This window comes from Chiloscyllium punctatum, chromosome 46 (genome assembly GCF_047496795.1).
Source record: "Chiloscyllium punctatum isolate Juve2018m chromosome 46, sChiPun1.3, whole genome shotgun sequence".
Taxonomy (NCBI): Eukaryota; Metazoa; Chordata; class Chondrichthyes; order Orectolobiformes; family Hemiscylliidae; genus Chiloscyllium; species Chiloscyllium punctatum.
Window position 1 is genome coordinate 59297757 of NC_092784.1, and position 22034 is coordinate 59319790.

At 50.3% G+C, this 22034-nt stretch overlaps 1 protein-coding gene across 1 annotated transcript in view; it reads left to right on the top strand.

The window, feature by feature from the left end:
- Positions 1-6: 6 nt before the first annotated feature.
- man2b1 (mannosidase, alpha, class 2B, member 1) overlaps positions 7-22034 on the top strand; it is a 30549-nt gene continuing 8521 nt past the window's right edge. The window contains exons 1-13 of the mRNA XM_072564393.1: positions 7-172; positions 1691-1823; positions 2644-2789; positions 5229-5345; positions 6429-6511; positions 8273-8393; positions 9446-9524; positions 10140-10249; positions 10948-11055; positions 11269-11385; positions 12446-12655; positions 19620-19717; positions 20725-20842. Of these exons, the coding sequence (XP_072420494.1) occupies positions 11-172; positions 1691-1823; positions 2644-2789; positions 5229-5345; positions 6429-6511; positions 8273-8393; positions 9446-9524; positions 10140-10249; positions 10948-11055; positions 11269-11385; positions 12446-12655; positions 19620-19717; positions 20725-20842 (1602 nt within the window). The 5' untranslated portion in view covers positions 7-10. The remainder of the gene's footprint in view (positions 173-1690; positions 1824-2643; positions 2790-5228; positions 5346-6428; positions 6512-8272; positions 8394-9445; positions 9525-10139; positions 10250-10947; positions 11056-11268; positions 11386-12445; positions 12656-19619; positions 19718-20724; positions 20843-22034) is intronic.

Below are 22034 nucleotides of genomic sequence, written 5' to 3' on the forward strand. Positions count from 1 at the left end.
AGGCTGGTGTATGAATGATGAGGCCACCACTCACTACAGCTCCATCATTGACCAAATGACCCTAGGCTTCCAGTTTCTGAACAACACGTTTGGCAAGTGTGGCCGACCCCGTGTGGCTTGGCACATTGACCCGTTTGGGCACTCCCGGGAACAGGCCTCCCTCTTTGCTCAGGTAAGAGAGGTGCTCGTAAAAATACAGTCCCCCGTGTCTGCAAACTGTGGGCTGCCTTCCTCCCCCCACTCGATCTCGCCCTTACCATCTTCAGTTGATATGTCAACACTTTCTCTTTAATAGTGTGAGCGGTCACAATGTGGTTGTACCTTCTGACCACTGTGTGGTTCTGTAGAGTCAGAGGGCACAGTGTGGCCGTAGTGTTCAGAGAGTCGGTGGGACCTGTGTTCAAAGAGTGGGTGGGACGTGGATTGTTGCCAACTCGGGCGGTCCATTCCTAATCTCAACATTTGCTGCCGGGTTTTGTAATTCACTCAACGGGGAGCTGGAGATGCTGGGGAGGAATGTGTCAAATAACAACAGTGAAGAAAGATGTGTTTCCCTCATCTACCTGTCCACTTCACAGCACTGTGTCTGAGCGCCAACTATTAACCAGGATCTGGGAGACCTGCGGATAAAGGGCAGTTAATAACCTGGAGTAAAATTCCAGTGGGAGCTGTCACCTTAACCTGCAGGAATGTTACAGTGGGTTGGGGTTGCGTTCCCTGACCTTCCAGTGGTGGGTGGGGGGGGGGGGGGAGGGGGAGAGGGAGTCGTGCTTCTTGACCCTCCCACAGTGTGTTGGGTCGTGCTCCCTGACCCTCCCACAGTGTGTTGGGTCGTGCTCCCTGACCCTCCCACAGTGTGTTGGGGTCGTGCTCCCTGACCCTCCCACGGTGGGGTGGGGGGGGGGGGGGCGTGCTCTTTGACTCTCTTGCAGTTAAGGGGTGGGGGGGGGGTTGCGCTCCCTGACCCTCCCGCAGTGGGTTGGGGTCGCACTCTCTGACCCTCCTGCAGTGGGTTGGGGTCGCACTCTCTGACCCTCCTGCAGTGGGTTGGGGTCGTGCTCCCTGAGCCTCCCGCGGGTGTGTGTTGGGGTCGTGCTCTCTGACCCTCCTGCAGTGGGGGCGGATTTGCGCTCCCTGACCCTCCCTCAGTCAGGGGGTCGTGCTCCCTGACCCTCCCATGGTGGGGTTGGCAGGGGTCATGCTCCCTGACCCTCCCATGGTGGGGTTGGCAGTGGGAGGGGGGTTCATGCTCCCTGACCCTCCCGCAGTGAGGGGGTCACGCTCCCTGACCCTCCCACAGTGAGGGCGCATGCTCTCTGACCCTTCCCGCAGTGGGAGGGGGTCGTGGTCCCTGACCCTCCTGCGGTGAAGGCGTTGGGCTCTCTGATCATTCCCGCAGTGGGAGGGGATCGCGCTCCCTGACCCTCCCGCAGTGAGGGCGTCGTGCTCTCTGACCCTTCCTGCAGTGGGAGGGGGTCGCGCTCCCTGACCCTCCCGCAGTGAGGGCGTCGTGCTCTCTGACCCTTCCTGCAGTGGGAGGGGGTCGTGCTCCCTGACCTCCCGCAGTGAGGGCGTTGTGCTCTCTGACCCTTCCTGCAGTGGGAGGGGTCGCGCTCCCTGACCCTCCCACAGTGAGGGGGTCGCACTCCCTGACCCCTCCTGCGGTGAGAGTTTTCTGTATTGTCTGCAGATGGGGTTCGATGGTTTTTTCTTTGGCCGCCTGGATTATCAGGACAAGCGAAACCGGGAAAATGAGCGGGAAATGGAGCAAGTGTGGAGAGCCAGTGTGAACCTGCCTGAACCCAGTGCTGATCTATTCACAGGTCAGTCACAATCTTCACTGTCTGTTTCTCTATATCAACTTCAGCTCCAGTATCCACCTGTTTGTACAAAGCGCAGAATTAAAAATGTTTTTTTACGCTGATCTATCGGGAATGTCTTTGTGCGGAATGAACCTGGTTACAGGAATGACTGTAAATGCAGCTGGATGTGAGTGATAGAGAAAGCCAGATATTTGGAATGGGAAATGAAGGCTGTGGGTTTTCCAGGTGGGATCTGGGAATACAATGCAAAGGAATGTGGTTGTTGGATACTGGAGTGTCGTCGGTAATGTTGCTGGGTGAACAATCCAGGGGCCTGGGATAATGATGTCAACTTCAAGTAGTTAAATCGATCTGGATTATAAGAGCTAGAATCATAATGGTGACCCCAAAACCATCAAATTGTCATTAAAATCCTGCCTGGATCACTTACCCGCAAGGAAATCTGCCATCCTCACCCAGTCTAGTCAACATGTGACTCAGAGCAAAAGGCTAGGCTCAGTTTGAGGGCAGTTATGGACGCTTAGTAAATGCTGGCCTTTTGCCTTTTCACTCCTGTCCTGTGAACACATTCAAAACACAACGAGGGTTGGAGTGTGGGGATGGAAGCAGGTGATATCCTGGAGGAAGCTGATAGAGGAATGATCCAATGAAACCTACAATCTGTTCTGACCGGGATTCCCAATAACGAGTGAGCTCCACGTGATGTGGGGAACATGGTCCTTGTCAACGTTGGACCCCTGCTCCACAATGAACTCTCGGGTTTGTCCTGGGGTCAGTCACGTTGTGTTCTAATGTTAAAGCTTCCCACCCTATTTCCCAGGTGTTCTTCCCAATGGATATAACCCTCCCAGAATGTTCTGCTGGGACATGCTTTGCTCAGATGAGCCCATCAAAGACGACAAGAACCTGGATGAGTACAACGTGGACCAAATCGTTTATTACTTCAACCAGACTGCCTACAAACAGGTGAGTGGGGCTGCCTATTACCCACTGCCCAGGGGGTTGGATCCATAAACTACAGCATTCCTCCCCACCACTCCCCATCGCCCCACTCCAGAAACACATTGATCCTTCCATATGGAACCGGGAGAGGTCAGGTGGGGCCGGGAGAGGTCAGGTGGGGTCGGGAGAGGTCAGGCGGGTCCAGGAGAGGACAGGCGGGGCCGGGAGAGGTCAGGCGGGGCCGGGAGAGGTCAGGCGGGGCCGGGAGAGGTCAGGCATGGCCGGGAGAGGTCAGGCATGGCCGGGAGAGGTCAGGCAGGGCCGGGAGAGGTCAGGCATGGCCGGAAGAGGTCAGGCGGGGCCGGGAGAGGTCAGGCGGGGCCGGGAGAGGTCAGGCGGGGCCGGGAGAGGTCAGGCGGGTGCCGGGAGAGGTCAGGCGGAGCCGGGAGAAGTCAGGCGGGAGCAGGAGAGGTCAGGCGGGGGCCGGGAGAGGTCAGGCGGGGGCCAGGAGAGGTCAGGCGGGGCCGGGAGAGGTCAGGCGGGTCCGGGAGAGGTCAGGCGGGGCCGGGAGAGGTCAGGCGGGGCCGGGAGAGGTCAGGCAGGGCTGAGTTGCTCAGTGTGATGTGAGCGTGTCAATGAGAATGCTGTTCCGAAACAGAGCAGCCCTGAGGGTGATGTATGTCAGAGGGGTGAAGAGTGAGTTTACAGCATTACTGAGTGGGAGACTTGCTCCACACTGAGAACTAACTGGGATTCCAGAATGGTGCAGCCTCTGAGTGGGAGAATAGACACCCTTGGAGAACTCTGAGAGGCCAGAAATTCATGGATGGCCAAGCAGAGAGTGAGAGCCTGTGGGAGAATCACCTACTGCAGCAGCTCAAGCTACGGTTACCATGGAGCTGTCTCCCCTGTACCTTCAGGGGAGGATAGGCTCAGCAGCGATGCCCGCTATAGTCAAGTAGCCAGGAGTGTGGGCACAAAGCCGGCTCCTCACCTACCCCTGAGATTTCCTGGGATGCAGTTTGCCACCCATTCCCTGACGGACACAGAGCCACAGCCTGCCTGCTCAGTGTCATTCACTCCTGGCCCACGGCCTAGCTATCCCACTCTCCCGGGCATCAGCTGTGCTGGGGAATGTCTTCACCCACATTCCCTGAGGTTGGGGCCGTGGTGGGGGGGAAGCCGGAGGTTGAATGAGTGGCCTTCCTCCTAGCAATGCTGTTCTGGATGGAGATGCTGAGGAAGGTGAAACTTCCCTGCAGTGGGGGAAGCTCTGGCTTTTGTCTAGTCTCTCCTGTTAGAGGGTGAGAGGATCAGGATTTTCCCTGACCCTCCATCTCGAGCGAGGACAGAGAGCTCCCAGTTACCACCAGCCTGTGATCCCATACTGTATATGTTCGCTGACTGTGAAAGGGCTGGGTTTTCCCAGAGTTTGAGCAGCTCTCTGTAAAACTCAGTCAAACTGCAACAACACACACACATTACTGCTGCACAGGGTCTCCCTTAGTGACAGGGGCTGCATTACACCAGAGCTGTGAAGTGACACGGGCCATTCCGCCCACTGAACCCGTGCTAGCCTTTTGGTAGAGCTACCTGATGGAAACCTCTCCCCTTTTTCTATGTCTTCAAAGCCCAACATCAGGTTTTATTTCTTTTTGGGAATTGATCCAATTTATTTTTGGAAGTGATGATTAAATCTGCAACTGTTGCTCTTTCAGACAGTGCATGCCAGCTCTCACCCACTGCCCTTCACCCTACCCACTCTGTGCAGACCTCTTTGCCAGGCTGAACACTTCCACCTCGTTCCGTCTTGTCATAACATCAAATGATTTTGTGTGATGACTGAATTTCTAGTTAACCCTCTCTACTCTAAGGAGGACAATCTCAGCCAGTCCAATGTGTCCATATTTACAACAGTCCCTTATCCCTGCTATCATTCTTCTGTGAATCTCTGAATCTGTTTGCTTAATGACGACCCAGAATTGGGCATGAGACCCAGCCAGTCACCCGTAATGATTTATTGTCTCGTTGTTGCTAAATGCAGCATTATAGATTAGATTAGATTATTTCCAGTGTGGAAACAGGCCCTTCGGCCCAACAAGTCCACACCGACCCACCGAAGCGCACCCACCCAGACCCATTCCCCTATATTTACCCCTGCAACTAACACTACGGGCAATTTAGCATGGCCAACACACCCTGACTTGCACATTTTTGGACTGTGGGAGGAAACTGGAGCACCCGGAGGAAACCCACACAGACACGGGGAGAATGTGCAAACTCCACACAGTCAGTCGCCTGAGGCGGGAATTGAACCCGGGTCTCTGGTGCTGTGAGGCAGCAGTGCTAACCACTGTGCCACCGTGTCGCCAAAAGATTCTGAAGTGTTTCGGGCTATTCTGATGTAGTCAAACACTGTCATTGTGAGTGAGGGTTTAACCAAGTCTGTGTCTCTCCTTTCAGGCAACACATTACAGAACCAACCACATCATCATGACCATGGGCTCGGACTTCCACTTTCAAGATGCAAACATGTGGTACAAGAATCTCGACAAGCTCATCAAATACGTCAATGCTGCGGTAATGTCTCTGCACAAATCCTGTCTGTTCACTTTGGATCGGCTGTAACCAAGGATGAAGTAGTGACAATCTCTCTGGGAATTTCCCTCCGCAACATCCCTCCAACACATAGTCACAGTCACAGTCACTGGGTGGTGTGTGTGTATGGAATGAGCTACCAGAGGAAGTGGAGGAGGCTGGTACAACTGCAACATTTACAAGGCATCTGGATGGGTATATGAATAGGAAGGGTTTAGAGGGACATGGGCCAAGTGCTGGCAAATGGGACTAGATCAATTTAGGATATCTGGTCAGCACGGACGAGTTGTGCTGTGTAGCTCAATGACTTTTAAGTCTCCTTAGAGAAGGAAATCTGTCGTTCGTACCTGGACTGGCATCCATGTGACTCCACCCCCACAGACTCCCCCCCACCCCACCTCCTGCAAGCTGCTCACTTCAAGGGCAGTTAGAGGGTGGGTCACAGATGCCAGTGTCACCAGTGATTCCCCACAGCCCATAAAAAAGACAACTCCCCCCAGGTGGTACATCTCTGACCCTGGAATAATCTCTAAGCCCTGGATACAAACCAGCCGTCAGCATGCTTGATTTGTCGGCTGAGAGAAGGGAATATGGCAGTTTTGTGAATGCTGAGCTTCCTCTCTTCCCTTGTCCTGTCAACATTTATCCCTGAACAGGCCCCCGGCAGCAGTTGGTTCTGTCATGGTCTCGGTGCTGCCTGTGGGAGCTTGCTGTGCCTAAACGGGAGCTGTCTGTCCCACAATGCAGCAGGGACAGCACTTTGAACAGGACCTCATTGGCTATAAGGTACTCTGGGAAGCCGCAGGGATGTGACAGACACTGGGCAGGAATGTCGGTTCCATGTGGGATTTTGTCAGATCTGCGATTGTGACTCTGGTAATATCTCCTTTGATGACTGAGGAGGGGTTCGTGTGTGGAATGAACTTCCTGAGCAAGTGAACTGCACTGTGACTGGTCTATGAAACCCTACCCAGAGTCCACCTAATGGGCAAAACTGCTGAGAAGTGCAGGAGAGTTTTGGAACCTGGCAACATTAACCTGAACCTTTTGTTTGTTTCTGAGCAGCAAGAGACTGGGAGTAACGTCAATGTGCTCTATTCGACCCCGTCGTGCTATCTGTATGAGTTAAACAGGGCTAACCTGACCTGGTAAGTCTCAAACTGTGTCTCTGGCCCCTTCCCCTCTTTTCCCTGATTCTAACTGGTGCACATTCTCTCAGGCACCAGCTGCCCTGGTCTCATTGATAGGAATACACAAGCTGCTAGACAAGGTCAGGGTCTGTCTTCAGAAAGTGCTGGAGAAACTCAACAGGTCTGACGGCAACTGTGGAGAGAGAGCAGAGTTCACATTTCTGAAGAACTGAAGAAGACTCTTATCGGATTTACAAGATGAACACAGTTTCTGCCAGACCTGCTGTATTTCTCAAATTATTCATAAAGTAACTTGAGGGAGCCCAGAGGGTCAGTACTCCATAACCAAACCTGATCTCATGCTGAACGTGGTTAGTAAGTTTGTGGCTGACACCAATGTAGATGCTACAGTGAGTAGTAAAGATGATTATCTAGATTACAGAGAGCTTGCTCAATTGGGTCAAAGGGTGAACGAGTGGCTGATGGAGTTTAATTTGGGTAAATGTGAGGTATTGCATTTTGGTAAAACAAACAATGTCAGGACTTATACAGTTAAAGATAGAATCTTGGCTTTTGTTATAGAGCAGACACCTAGTGATTCAGGTACATAAATTCTTTGAAGTTTGCATCACATGTAGACAGGGTGGGTAAGCAGGTGTTTAGCACACTTGTCTTCATTGCATGGACCTTTGAGTATAGGAATTGGGAAGTTATGTCGAGTCTATACAGGACATTGGTGAGCCTCTCCTGGAGTACTGTGCCACGTTCTGGTGCCCCCTGTTATAGGGAGGACATTATGAAGCCAGAGAGGGTTCAATAGAAATTGCCCAGGATGTTGCCAGGATTGGAGGGTTTGAGTTATAAGGAAGGGCTGGGGCTTTTGTCACTGGAGCATAAGAGATTCAGAGGTGACCTTGTAGAGGTTTATAAGATGATGAGGGGTATGGATAGGGTAAATGTCAGGTGTCTTTTTCCTGGGGTGGGGGATTTCAAGACTAGGGGACACATTTTTAAAGTGAGAGGCAAAAGAGATGTGAGAGACGATGTTTTTACACAGAAGGCAGTTCACGTGTAGAATGAATGTCTTGAGGAAGTAGCAGATGTGGGTACAGTTACAATGTTGAAAAGACATTTGGATAAATACATGAATAGGAAAGGTTTGGAGGGATGTGGGCCAGGAGAAGGCAGGTGGGACCAGTTTAGTTTGGGATTATGTTCGGTGTGGACTGGTTGGACCAAGGGGTCTGTTTCAGTGTTACATGAATATACCTCTCACAATAAAGGTGGAAAAGTAACATCACCATAGTCCGGGGGGAACCAAAGGCATGCTCTCTGGTTAGAGTGAGACAATGTTGGGGGGGTGGGGGGGGGGGAATTTAACCTGAGGGTCGCCACTCCTCAGGCGAGGGGAGAGGTAGGGAAGGAGAGTCCTTCATGGTAACCTCAGGTGGTGATGGGAGTCAAACCCACACTGTTAGCATCACGTTGCATCACCAACCAACTGAACCCTAATTGCAAACAACTGCTCTTCCGTATGAACCCACTGTTTATCTATCAGTGTCACATTTACTGTTCTGTCACAGACATATTATCAAACTGAATGGCCCTCACTCACTGTAAGCAGTGCCATTGGGAGTTCAGCTAATTCTACACAGAACCAATTTAAAAATCACTTAAAAGATTCCTAAATGTGAGTCCAGAGCCGTGGCCACCATTTTCTGTGTCTGACAGCAATGTGTGACCTGTGGTTTTTTCCCCTGTTTAATAAACGGCGTGCAGGTCGGTGAAATCTGATGATTTTTTCCCGTACGCGGACGGGCCCCATGAGTTCTGGACAGGTTACTTCACCAGTCGGCCAGCTCTGAAACGTTACGAGAGGCTGAGTAACAATTTCCTCCAGGTGAGACCCCCTTTGGACTGAGATATAGACAGAATGGTGTTGGCGGGGAGGTGGGGGGGAGGTCAGTGATGGGGTCAGGGTCTCAGCGAAATGTATAAACTCCTGCCAAAGAGCAGGACAGGACGGGACGGGACAGCCAGATGGTGGCAGCATGTCTCCCCTCTCGGGAGGAGGGGAATGGAAGGTGGATCCGGGACGTGGACTCTCAGTCTTGGGATCTGAGGGGGGTGGCGGGGGGAGGGGTGCGGTAGACGATATTGGATGGAGGGGGAAGACTCAGGCAGCAGAGAGCCTGCAGAACTCCCCATCGCAGCAGGCAGTGGAAGCCAAATCACTCAATATGTTTAAGGAAGGAATCAATTTGCAGAGGTGAAAGATGGGGAGGCAATGGCCTTGTGGTGTTTACTGGTGGAGTGTTAATGCAGATAAAGTCCTGGGGGGGCCTGGGTTGAAAACCTGCCACGGCAGGAGGATTGCCTTTCTCCTGCTCCCGGTCTCGAAGGTTGGTAGGTGCCTGAATTGTTTTGCCCCCTTCGGTGAGCTGGAGAGATTTGGAATTTCGGTAGACACCCTCACAAAAGAAAACAGTGCTGTTTTTACAAGGTGTTGGGTTTAAGCAGAGAGCTGGTGTTGCACTAATGGGGTTCATGGACAAGAGAGGGGGTTGCAATGGCAGCACAGGGGGCTATGCACTGGTAGGTGGGGGTGGGATAAGCTCTGTGGGAGGGGTGTGGTGGTGGGAGGATATGCCAGAGGCGGCTGCAGGGATTGGGGGTGGAGGTCACGCAGGGAGCATGTACAGTGGGGTGAACTGTGCAGTGCTGAGACAGGACTGGTCTGTCTGTACTAAAGGAGACCCCACGAGGTCTCCAAAGAATCTGAGTGTCTGACGGTCTGGTTAGAGGATGGAGCGTTCACTGGGCATTCCAGATGTGTGATTAACTTCCCAGAGTTGGATGGGGAAGTGGGATTGACGGAGTGGATCCCTGTGGGTGGTGAGTGGGCTTGTGAGGCTTCCTGTTACTGTTTCCCAACATCTGCTTCCTTTCCAGGTCTGTAACCAGCTAGAGGTGCTGGCAGCTGCTGATTCTCGGAGCGGTCCGTACGGTGTTGGAGACAGCTCCGTACTGAGTGAGTCCGGGTCCCAGATCGATGTGACCCCATATCTGCGTCACAGCAAACCCCGGGATCCCAGCACCGGGCACAGCCACTGAGTTCCTGAGCTGCCTGATCTTGGGGAGTGCGGGCACAGAGTGCACACTCGGGCAGTGTTATTGTTATAAACAGAGACACCACTGCCCACAACTCTACCTCCATCTCCACATCCCCATTCCTGGTCGTGATGATGGGTTCCCTCTGCGGGTGTGCTCTGTGCTGTGGGTGATTTCCAATGTGCGGAGCTTCAAACAAGCGCAAGAGTTTGCGGACCCGCGATTTTGCACTGAGCGTAATTTGGCTCAGAAATTCCATAATCTGTTTTGATCCTTTTGAACAAATTGCTCCAAAGGCCTCAACACGATTGAGAGAAAGCTCCTGGTTTTAGTCATGTTCTTGATTTTTTTTTCCCTGTAAGAGAGAGAGAAAGCATTAAGTACTGTGTCTCTGCGCTGGCCCCTTGGGATCAGTGAGACCCTGAGCGAGGCCCAGGTATTAACCATCACTCTGTGCCTTTCCCTCAAACCCCGTGCTTGGTTGAAAGTTGGTGAACGTGCGTTCTGGCAGTAACGCTGTGTGTTTTATGCTTAGGGAAGGCAATGGCTGTGGCTCAGCATCACGACGCTGTCTCTGGGACAGAGAAACAACACGTAGCCAATGACTATGCCAAGAAGTTGGCCAGAGGCTGGGAACAGTGTGAGGTAAGAGTTTGAATAGAGATGCTGAGGGCTGGAGGGGGAAACTGACAGGGAAGGTCATTGGTTGACACAACACCCTCCGCCCTGGGGGCGTGGGTTTCAAAAGCTGACAGCCAGACGATGAGCAGGGACAGGGGGGAGTCTCCCAGCCTGCTGAGGATGGGAGCTGGTTTCTACACCATCATTGCTCTCCTCCCTGCTCCCTCCAGCTCAGTTTCGCCTTGTCCCCCACAACCTGTCGATTTCAGTCTAGAATATTCTCAAAGACTGAACATTCGAAACGTTCTGGGGTCAACGAAATTAGGAAATGCTGGCTCTTGTTCCAAGACAATAAGGAAGGACGGAACAAAGACTAAGCTGCTTGGTAGCTTTGAGGGTGTGGAGTCAGAGGGGGAGGAGATGTGTAGAACACAACAAAGATGTAGAGAGACAAGAACAGAAATGACTGGACAAGTTCAGCAAGTGTGGCGGCACCTGTGGAGAGAGAAGTCAGTTAATGTTTCTGGTTGAGTGACCCTACCTCAGTAACATTTTACATCCAGGTAATGAGCACTGTCCCACCTCGGCACATTCTACAGCAGGTACACTGGGGCATTGGGAACAACTCTACTCAGGAACATGAGTATTCACAATGAAGAGCTTTGTTGAAGAAGGTTAGTGCAGTGTTGCCTGCTTTAGTCTTTGCTTTCTTGTGTTTGCAGGTGCTGGTTAGTAACGCTCTGTCGAGTCTCAGTGGAATGAAACAGAATTTCATTTTCTGTGACCAACTCAACATCAGCGTCTGTCACGGCATTGAAGAACTTAGCAAAGTGAGTGATTGGCTGATCAATATTCACATCCACCTTTCCCCAAACCCTTCAGTCTCGCGTTCCACTCCCTCCCCCATTGGACCATCACATCCCAGTAGATGTCACTTACATTTCAGGGACAGTTCCTATTTTCTTTGTTTTTTACTTCCTGGCGAGTGTTCGTGGTGGTTTGGCAGGATTTAATGTTGGTAACCTCTCTGTCTCTATCTGCAGTTTACAGTGACTCTGTACAACCCCTTGGCCAGAGCAGTGAATGTGTACGTGAGAATCCCAGTCAATGGCACTGAATATACAGTTCATGACCCCAGAGCAGGTTTGGTACCAAACCAGGTAACTGAAATCTTCAAACAAACCTTGATTTTTTTTTTATTAACTACCTGGATATATCTGAAGAGATGTAAATGTAATGCATGCTTTTGTCAATGACGTACTTGACTTCAAGTTACTGACTTCAATTTGCAACATGTAACTAGATTTGTTGTGAAGTTAATATATCGTACAAGACTGTAATGTATTGAAAAGCCCTCTCTCTCACTCTCGGCATCCCTGTCTCTCTAATGCTTGTCTGTCCCTGTCCCCTTTCCTGTGTCTTTAAATCTCTCTAACCTTGACACACAATTTTTCTTTCTGTCTGACTTTTGACTGTCTCTCTCCGTGTCTGTCTGTCTGTCCCTCTGTCCCTGTCTCTCTCTTTCTGTCTTTGTCTGTCTCTCTCTTTCTGTGACTCTCTCTGTCTCTCTCTCTCTGACGCTGTCTCTCCCTGTCTCTCTCTCCCTGTCTCTCTCTCTCTCTGACGCTGTCTTTCCCTGTCTCTCTCTCTCTCCCTGTCTCTCTCTTGCTCTCTCTGACGCTGTCTCTCTCTCTGACACTGTCTCTCCCTGTCTCTCTCTCTCTCTGACGCTGTCTCTCCCTCTCTCTCTCTCTCCCTGTCTCTCTCTCTGACGCTGTCTCTCCCTGTCTCTCTCTCTCTCTCTCCCCCTGTCTCTCCCCCTCTCTGACGCTGTCTCTCCCTGTCTCTCTGTCTCTCTCTCTCTCTGACGCTGTCCCTCCCTGTCTCTCTCTCTCTCTCTCTCTCTTTCTCCCCCTGTCTCTCCCCCCCCCTCCCCCTCTCTCTCTCCCTGTCTCTCTCTCTCTCTGACGCTGTCTCTCCCTGTCTCTCTCTCGCTCCCTCTCCCCCCCCCGTCTCTCCCTGTCTCTCCCCCCCTGTCTCCCCCTCTCTCTCTCCCTGTCTCTCTCTCTCTCTCTCTCTTTCTGACGCTGTCTCTCCCTGTCTCTCTCTCTGACGCTGTCTCTCCCTCCCTGTCTCTCTCTCTCTCTATTTCTGACGCTATCTCTCCCTGTCTCTCTCTCCCTGTCTCTCTCTCTCTGACGCTGTCTCTCCTTGTCTCAGGTTGTTGCTGTATCGAACTTCACAAAGCTCCTGAGGAAAGACCGTGGCTATGCGGTGAATGAGCTGGTGTTCCAGGCCAGGACTCTGGCACTGGGCTTTAGCACATACAGTGTGACCAGGAAGCCGGACAGTCCTGTGCTCAGCAGAATGACCAGGTCAGTGAGGAGACATCAGCACCCGAGGAGGACAGGCCTGACCATTGAAAATCAGGTCAGCACTAAGAACAGGGCCTTTCTGAATGGTGTTGTCACCCGCGTGCGGTGGGGTGGGGGCAGTTATTTGGGAAGGGGTATTTATCCCTCAGCTTTACCCAGAAAAGCCCACAGGGTATTTCCCCTCAGACCTGAGAGGAGGCCATTCAGCACACTGTGTCCATGCTAGCTGTTTGAGAGAGCTATCTGATTGATTCCCACAATTCCTGTTTGTCATATTCCTTTTGGAAAGTCACTGCTCAATCTGAACATTTCCGATTAACATCCCTAGCTTCTCAAAAACTATTCCCTGGGTTCTGGTAAAGATATTACAGCGAATGTTGTATCTTCATTCGACACCTGTGTGTGTGCACCAGGAAGCTCGGGGCTAAGGACTCCACCCCTACCCAACCCACCTGGCAAACCCATGACCAGGTAGGAAGCAGCCAGACCCTTTCTCCAGGGCTGTGTCTCAAACCACCGCCACACATCACCATCAGAAAACTGGGAATATTCTCCAGCTCCGGTCTGCTGGACAGGCTGTCCGAGTGACAGAGAGAGAGAGAGAGAGAGAGAGTGTGTCTGTGTGACAGAGAGAGAGAGAGAGAGAGAGTGTCTGTGTGACAGAGAGAGAGAGAGAGAGTGTCTGTGTGACAGAGAGAGAGAGAGAGAGAGAGTGTCTGCCTGTCTGTGTGACAGAGAGAGAGAGAGAGAGAGAGTGTCTGCCTGTCTGTGTGACAGAGAGAGAGAGAGAGAGTGTCTGCCTGTCTGTGTGACAGAGAGAGAGTGTCTGCCTGTCTGTGTGACAGAGAGAGAGAGAGAGAGAGTGTCTGCCTGTCTGTGTGACAGAGAGAGAGAGAGAGTCTGCCTGTCCGTGTGACAGAGAAAGAAAGGGAGAGAGTCTGTCTGTCCGTGTGATAGAGAGAAAATGTCTGCCTGTCCGTGTGACAGAGAGAGAGAGAGAGAGTCTGCCTGTCTGTGTGACAGAAGGAGAGAGAGAGAGAGAGAGAGAGTCTGCCTGTCCGAGTGACAGAGAGAGAGAAAATGTCAGCCTGTGTGACAGAGAGAGTGTCTGCTTGTCCGTGTGACAGGGAAAGAAAGGGAGAGAGTCTGCCTGTCCGTGTGATAGAAAGAGAGAGAGAGAGAGAGTCTGCCTGTCTGTGTGATAGAAAGAGAGAGAGAGAGAGTCTGCCTGTCCGAGTGACAGAGAGAGTGTCTGCCTCTCTGTGTGACAGAGAATGAAAGGGAGAGAGTCTGCCTGTCCGTGTGACAGAAAGAGAAAGAGAGAGAGAGAGTCTGCCTGTCCATGTGATAGAGAGAAAATGTCTGCCTGCCCGTGTGACAGAGAGAGAGAAAATGTCTGCCTGTGTGACAGAGAGAGTGTCTGCCTGTCCGTGTGACAGGGAAAGAAAGGGAGAGAGTCTGCCTGTCCGTGTGAGAGAGAGAGAGAGTCTGCCTGTCCATGTGACAGTCTGCCTGTCCATGTGACAGAGAGAATATCTGCCTGTCCATGTGACAGAGAGAGAGAAAATGTCTGCCTGTCTGTGTGACAGAGAGTGTCTGCCTGTCCATGACAGAGAGAGAAAGAGAGAGAGAGTCTGCCTGTCCGTATGATAGAGAAAGATTGTCTGCCTATCGGTGTCCCAGAGAGAATATCTGCCTGTCCGTGTGACAGAGACAGAGTGAGTGAGTGGCTGCCTGTACTACCTAAATGGAGTCAAGTAAGGTAAAGGGGCAGTACAATGAAATCTAGGTGTTCTTGTACACCAATCAATGAAAGCAAGCATGCAGGTACAGCAGGTAGTGAAGAAGGCTAAATAGCATGCTGGCCTTCATAACAAGAGGGATTGAGTATAGAAGCAAAAAGATTCTTCTGCAGCTGTACAGGGCCCTGGTGAGACCGCACCTGGAATATTGTGTGCAGTTTTGGCCTCCAAATTTGAGGAAAGACATTCTGGCTATTGAGGGACTGCAGCGTAGGTTCACGAGGTCAATTCTCAGAATGGCAGGACTACCTTACACTGAAAGATTGGAGCGACTGGGCTTGTATACGCTTGAGTTTAGAAGACTGAGAGGGGATCTGATTGAGACGTATAGAGTCATAGAGATGTACAGCATGGAAACAGACCCTTCAGTCTAACTTGTCCATGCCGACCAGATATCCCAACCCAATCTAGTCCCACCTGCCAGCACCCAGCCCATATCCCTCCAAACCCTTCCTATTCATATATATCTTTCCCCTCTCACCCTAAACCTATGCCCTCTAGTTCTGAACTCCCTGACCCCAGGGAAAAGACTTTGCCTATTTATCCTATCCATGTCCCTCATAATTTTGTAAACCTCTATAAGGTCACCCCTCAGCCTCCGGCACTCCAGGGAAAACAGCCCCAGCCTGTTCAGCCTCTCCCTGTAGCTCAGATTCTCCAACCCTGGCAACATCCTTGTAAATCTTTTCTGAACCCTGTCAAGTTTCACAACATCTTTCCGATAGGAAGGAGACCAGAATTGCACGCAATATTCCAACAGTGGCCTAACCAATGTCCTATACAGCCGCAACATGACCTCCCAACTCCTGTACTCAATACTCTGACCAATAAAGGAAAGCATACCAAATGCCTTCTTCACTATCCTATCTACCTGTGACTCCACTTTCAAGGAGCTATGAACCTGCACTCCAAGGTCTCTTTGTTCAGCAACACTCCCTGGGACCTTACCATTAAGTGTATAAGTCCTGCTAAGATTTGCTTTCCCAAAATGCAGCACCTCGCATTTATCTGAATTAAACTCCATCTGCCACTTCTCAGCCCATTGGCCCATCTGGTCCAGATCCTGTTGTAATTTGAGGTAACCCTCTTCACTGTCCACTACACCTCCAATTTTGGTGTCATCTGCAAACTTACTAACTGTACCTCTTATGCTCGCATCCAAATCATTTATGTAAATGACAAAAAGTAGAGGACCCAGCATTGATCCTTGTGGCACTCCACTGGTCACAGGCCTCCAGTCTGAAAAACCCCCCACCACCACCCTCTGTCTTCTACCTTAGAGTCAGTTCTGTATCCAAATGGCTAGTTCTCCCTGTATTCCATGAGATCTAACCTTGCTAACCAGTCTCCCATGAGGAACCTTGTCGAACGCCTTACTGAAGTCCATATAGATCACATCTACTGCTCTGCCCTCATCAATCCTCTTTGTTACTTCTTCAAAAAACTCAATCAAGTTTGTGAGATATGATTTGCCACGCACAAAGCCATGTTGACTATCCCTAATCAGTCCTTGCCTTTCCAAATACATGTACATCCTGTCCCTCCAACAACTTGCCACCACCGAGGTCAGGTTCACCAGTCTATAGTTCCCTGGCTTGTCTTTACTGCCCTTCTTAAACAGTGGCACCACGTTTGCCAACCTCCAGTCTTCTGGCACCTCACCTGTGACTATCGATGATACAAATATCTCAGCAAGAGGCCCAGCAATCACTTCTCTAGCTTTCCACAGAGTCCTCGGGTACACCTGATCAGGTCCTGGGGATTTATCCACCTTTAACCGTTTCAAGGCATCCAGCACTTCCTCCTCTGTAATCTGGACATTTTGCAAGATGTCACCTTCTATTTCCCTACAGTCTATATCTTCCATATCCTTTTCCAAAGTAAATACTGATGCAAAATATTCATTTAGTATCTCCCTCATTTTCTGTGGCTCCACACAAAGGCCCCCGTACTGATCTTTGAGGGCCCTATTCTCTCCCTTTTGACTTTAATATATTTGTAAAAACCCTTTGGATTCTCCTTAGCTCTATTTGCCAACATTATCTCATGTCCCTGTTTTGCCCTCCTGATTTCCCCCTTAAGTATACTCCTACTGCCTTTATACTCTTCTAAGGATTCACTCGATCTCTCCTGTCTATACCTGACATATGCTTCCTTCTTTTTCTTAACCAAACCCTCAATTTCTTTAGTCATCCAGCATTCCCTGTACCTACCAGCCTTCCCTTTCACCCTGACAGGAATATACTTTCTCTGGATTCTTGTTATCTCATTTCTGAAGGCTTCCCATTTTCCAGCCGTTCCTTTACCTGCGAACATCTGCCTCCAATCAGCTTTCGAAAGTTCTTGCCTAATACCATCAAAATTGGCCTTTCTCCAATTTAGAATTTCAACTTTTAGATCTGGTCTATCCTTTTCCATCACTATTTTAAAACGAATAGAATTATGGTCACTGGCCCCAAAGTGCTCCCCCACTGACACCTCAGTCACCTGCCCTGCCTTATTTCCCAAGAGTAGGTCAAGTTTTGCACCTTCTCTAGTGGGTACACCCACATACTGAATCAGAAAATTGTCTTGTACACACTTAAGAAATTCCTCTCCATCTAAACCTTTAACACTATGGCATTCCCAGTCGATGTTTGGAAAGTTAAAATCCCCTTCCATAACTACCCTATTATTCTTACAGATAGCTGAGATCTCTTAACAAGTTTGTTTCTCAATTTCCCTCTGACTATTGGGGGGTCTATAATACAATCCCAATAATGCGATCATCCCTTTCTTATTTCTCAGTTCCACCCAAATACCTTCCCTGGATGTATTTCCAGGAATATCCTCCCTCAGCACAGCTGTAATGCTATCCCTTATCAAAAATGCCACTCCCCCTCCTCTGTTGCCTCCCTTTCTATCCTTCCTGTAGCATTTGTATCCTGGAACATTAAGCTGCCAGTCCTGCCCATCCCTGAGCCATGTTTCTGTAATTGCTATGATATCCCAGTCCCATGTTCCGAACCATGCCCTGAGTTCATCTGCCTTCCCTATTAGGCCCCTTGCATTGAAATAAATGTAATTTAATTTATTAGTCCTACCTTGTCCCTGCCTGCCCTGACTGTTTGACTCGCTTCTGTTCTCAGCTGTACCTGTCTCAGATCGATCTCTTTCCTCACTATCTCCCTGGGTCCCCCCCCCTCCCCAACTTACTAGTTTAAATCCTCCCGAGCAGATCTAGCAAATCTCCCTGCCAGTACATTAGTCCCCTTCCAATTTAGGTGCAATCGTCCTTCTTGTACAGGTCACTTCTACCCCAAAAGAGATTCCAATGATCCAAACATGTAAATCCTTCTCCCATATACCAGCTCCTCGGCCATGCATTCATCTGCTCTATCCTCCTATTCCTGCCCTCACTAGCTCGGAGCACTGGGAGTAATTCAGATATTACTACCCTTGAGGACCTCCTTTTTAAATTTCTGCCTAACTCTCTGTAACCTCCCTTCAGAGTCTCAACCTTTTCACTTCCTATATTGTTGGTTCCAATGTGGACAATGACCTCTTGCTGGCCCCTCTCCCCTGTGAGAACATTCTGTACCCTCTCTGAGACATCCTTGATCCTGGCACCAGGGAAACAACACACCATTCTGCTTTTTCTCTGCTGGCCACAGAAACGTCTGTCTGTCCCTCGGACTACAGAATCCCCTCACACAACTGATCTCTTGGAAGCCGACGTACCCCTTGTTGCATTAGAGCCAGTCTCAATACCAGAAACTTGTCTGTTTGTGCTACGTTCCCCTGAGAATCCATCACCCCCTACATTTTCCAAAACACCATACCTGTTTGAAATGGGTATATCCACAAAAGACTCCTGCCCTAGGTGCCGACCTCTCTTACCCTTCCTGGAGTTAACCCATCTATGTGACTGTATCTGAGTCTTCCCCCCTTCCTATAACTGCCATCCATCACATACTGTTGCTGTTGCAAATTCCTCATCGCTTCTATCTGTCTCTCCAACCGATCCACTCGATCTGATAAGACTCGCATCCAACAGCATTTATGGCAGATATAATCCGCAGTAACCCTTAAACTCGCTTTAAACTCCCACATCTGACAAGAAGTGCACATCACTGCAAAGGCCGTTTTTGCTCCTTCACAATCTACAGACCCAGAAAATAACACCTTCTTATTCCTCTACAAACACTGCCCCAAGATAAATTAATAGCTATGGCTTATATTTTAAGTTTAATCAAGACTCGTATCTCCAAAAACATATAGTCAAGAAAGAATCCACTATACTCACTACTGCAGCCTTTCTCTTGGACAGACTTCTAACAATAATTAACTTGTCTGATTCTGTGCTGTGAACTTCGCCCAACAGTTCCTCTAAGATTAGTTGTGAATTTCACTGTTTGATAATTTTCCCAGATGTACTCTGATGTCCAGCGATACACGAATTCAAACAGCAAAGGCAGTAACTGTGCAGGTTCTCTCTCTCTCTCTATCCCCTGCACTGTCCTCACCATGTACTTCCTTTGTCTGCTCTTCTCCCGTTTAAACTGCTGTGGTTTTGACTTTTTTTGCCAAAGTTCCAAAACAATGCGACAGCATATAAAACAGTAACTGCTGCTCCTGGAATTCGAGGAAATCACCTCCAACACCTAAAATACCTCAAAAATAAGAGCAGCTCTTACAGCCAGAAATTTTTCCCGTCCTCCATCTTGGATTGGACACTCTGGAGGCAGGAAGCATGTTTCCGCTGATGGGTGAGCCCCGAACCAGAGGACACAGTTTAAAAATAAGAGATAGGCCACTTAGAACAGAGTTGAGGAGAGACTTCTTCACCCAGAGAGTGGTGGGTGTGTGGAATGCTCTGCCCCAGAAGGCTGTGGAGGCCAAGTCTCTGGATACTTTCCAGAAAGAGTTGGATAGAACTCTTAAGGATAGTGGAATCAAGGATAGAGAGAATGTCTGCCTGTCCATGTAACAGAGAGAGAGAGTGTCTGCCTGTCCGTGTGACAGAGAGAGAGAGAGAGACAGTCTGCCTGTCTGTCCCCAAGCAGGTGAACTCCCTCCTTGCTCTGTTGCTGTTGCCACTTGGCTGTCTCCTGCCTGTGGATTTCTGGTCCTCCATCTGGTTTCACCACATGAACCCCATCGCCCGCACTGAGGGCTTTAACAATGTAACACAGCCAGTACTGCTGTCAGATTCTCTCTCTTGTGTTTTCTGTGTAGTACATCCGAGTGACGTTTGACGCACACACTGGTCTCATCAATGGGATTGAGAATCTGCTCAAGAACCTTTCTCTACCCATTACTCAGAGTTTCCACTGGTGAGTAACATCCTCTAGTCTCTCTCTCTCTCTCTCTGCCCCTCTGTTTTTATTAATGTGATCTTGTGAACTAGTTTTCAGACCAGGTGTATTTGAGAACCTACTATCTGCTGTCTCTGTGCCTTCGAGAGCACAGGAAGATCTTCAGCCCCTTCAGTCCCTGCTGGTCACTGTGGGGTTTGTAACACAGAGCAGGATTGTTCACTTTACTGTATACAGTGCCCGCTCCCCACTCTCCCTGTGAGTGTTTAACCTGACAGCACTTATACACAGCTGTAGCTCAGTGGGTAAATGCACCCCATGGTGTGGGACTGAGTCACACAGGAGAGACAAGTCCACTTCTCAGTTGTCGGCTGGGATGGTGCAAAAGGGTCCTGTCCTCTCCCTGAGGGAAATTATAAAACCGTGAGGGGCATGGATAGGGTAAATAGGTGAGGTCTTTTCCCCAGGGTGGGGGGGTCCAGAACTAAAGGGTATAGGTTTAAGGTGACAGAGGAAAGATTTAAAAGGGACCTAAGGGGTAACTTTTTCACACAGAGGGTGGTGAGTGTATGGAATGAGCTGCCAGAGGAAGTGGTGGAGGCTGGTACAATGACAACATTTAAAAGGCATCTGGATGGATACATGAATAGAAACGGTTTAGAGGAATATGGGCCGGGTGATGGCAGGTGGGACTAGATTAGGTTGGGATATCTGGTCAGCATGGACGGGTTGGACCAAAGGGTCTGTTTCCTTGCTTTATAACTCTGTGGCAGTCTCCTGGGCTATAATTCCGATACAGTTCCACTTCCTGACCTTCTACTGCAGCTGGTGTCTGCTGAGGGCCGAATTGGCCTGAGCTGTGAGGCATTCTGCTGTTGAGCGGCCTTTCACCACTCCACTGTCCGGACTCTGGCAGCGCCCACTGGTATCACCTTCAGCTGAGAAGTTTTGAGCTATTTCCTTGTGAGGTTTTGTAGCTGTGTGTGTGTGGTGCTGTCCCTGAACATGTGGATATGATCGAGCAGGTACACTGCCAGTACGGGTGATAAGGTGAGCAGCCAACCTTCGGGAGCTTATATATTCAGACCCAAACAGGAGCAACCTTTACCAACGGCCAAAAACGTGAAGACCTACACAGTCCAGGTAAGGAGGAGTGTGAGACCATACATTCAGTTTTTATTAGAAATACAACCACCAACTTGAAGCATTGTGGCTACCTGAGAGGAAATTGCAAACCTAGAAGGTTTCTGACATGAGGAAGCACCCACACAGTGGTGTCAGTCTTGTAGAAATGTCACAGGCTCATACTGTATATCCAGGGACCCATCTGTCCCACCCCTGACAGCAAGTGGAATTTTAAATTCAGCTAATTAGTATAATTAAATAAAATTACTCTCCATAATGTTGACCACAAAACCCATCATTGTTTATAAATGTGGAATACTAATGGAAATTGGCCATCCTTACCCTGGTCTGGCCTACATATCTCCCTAGACCCAAAACAACATGGTTACTGTGGGGTTTGTAACATCCTATGAAACAGCCTCTCAAGCCATTTAAGGGCAATTAGGAGCAGGTAGCAAGATGGTCTTGTCAGTGGTACCCACACCCCTTCAGTGTGCACCACTCCCTCAGTGCTGACTGTCCGTCACTGCAGCACTCTCTCAGCGGTGACCCTCCTACAGCACAGCGCTCCCACAGGTGTGACCCTCCAACAGCGTGACACTCCCTCGGCGCTGACCCTCCGACAGCACAACGCTTCCTCAGTGCTGACTCTCTGATAGCGTGATGCCCCCTCAGCGCTGACCCTCCGACAGCGTGGCACACCCTCGGCGATGAACCTCTGACAGCGCGGTGCTCCCTCGGCACTGACCCTCTGACAGTGCGGCACTCCCTCAGCACTGACCCTCTGACAGTGCGGCACTCCCTCAGCACTGACCCTCTGACAGTGCCCACTCCCTCAGCACTGACCCTCCGACAGTGCGGCACTCCCGCAGCACTGACCCTCTGACAGTGCATCACTCCGTCAGCACTGACCCTCTGACAGTGCGGCACTCCCTCAGCACTGACCCTCTGACAGTGCCCACTTCCTCAGCACTGACCCTCTGACAGTGCGGCACTCCCTCAGCACTGACCCTCTGACAGTGCGGCGCTCCCTCATCACCGACCATCCGACAATGCAGCGCTCCCTCAGCACTGACCCTCCAACAGTGCGGCACTCTGTCAGCGCTGACCCTCCGACAGTGTGGCACTCCCACAGCACTGACCCTCCAACAGTGCAATACTCCCTCAGCACTGACCCTCTGACAGTGCCCACTCCCTCAGCACTGACCCT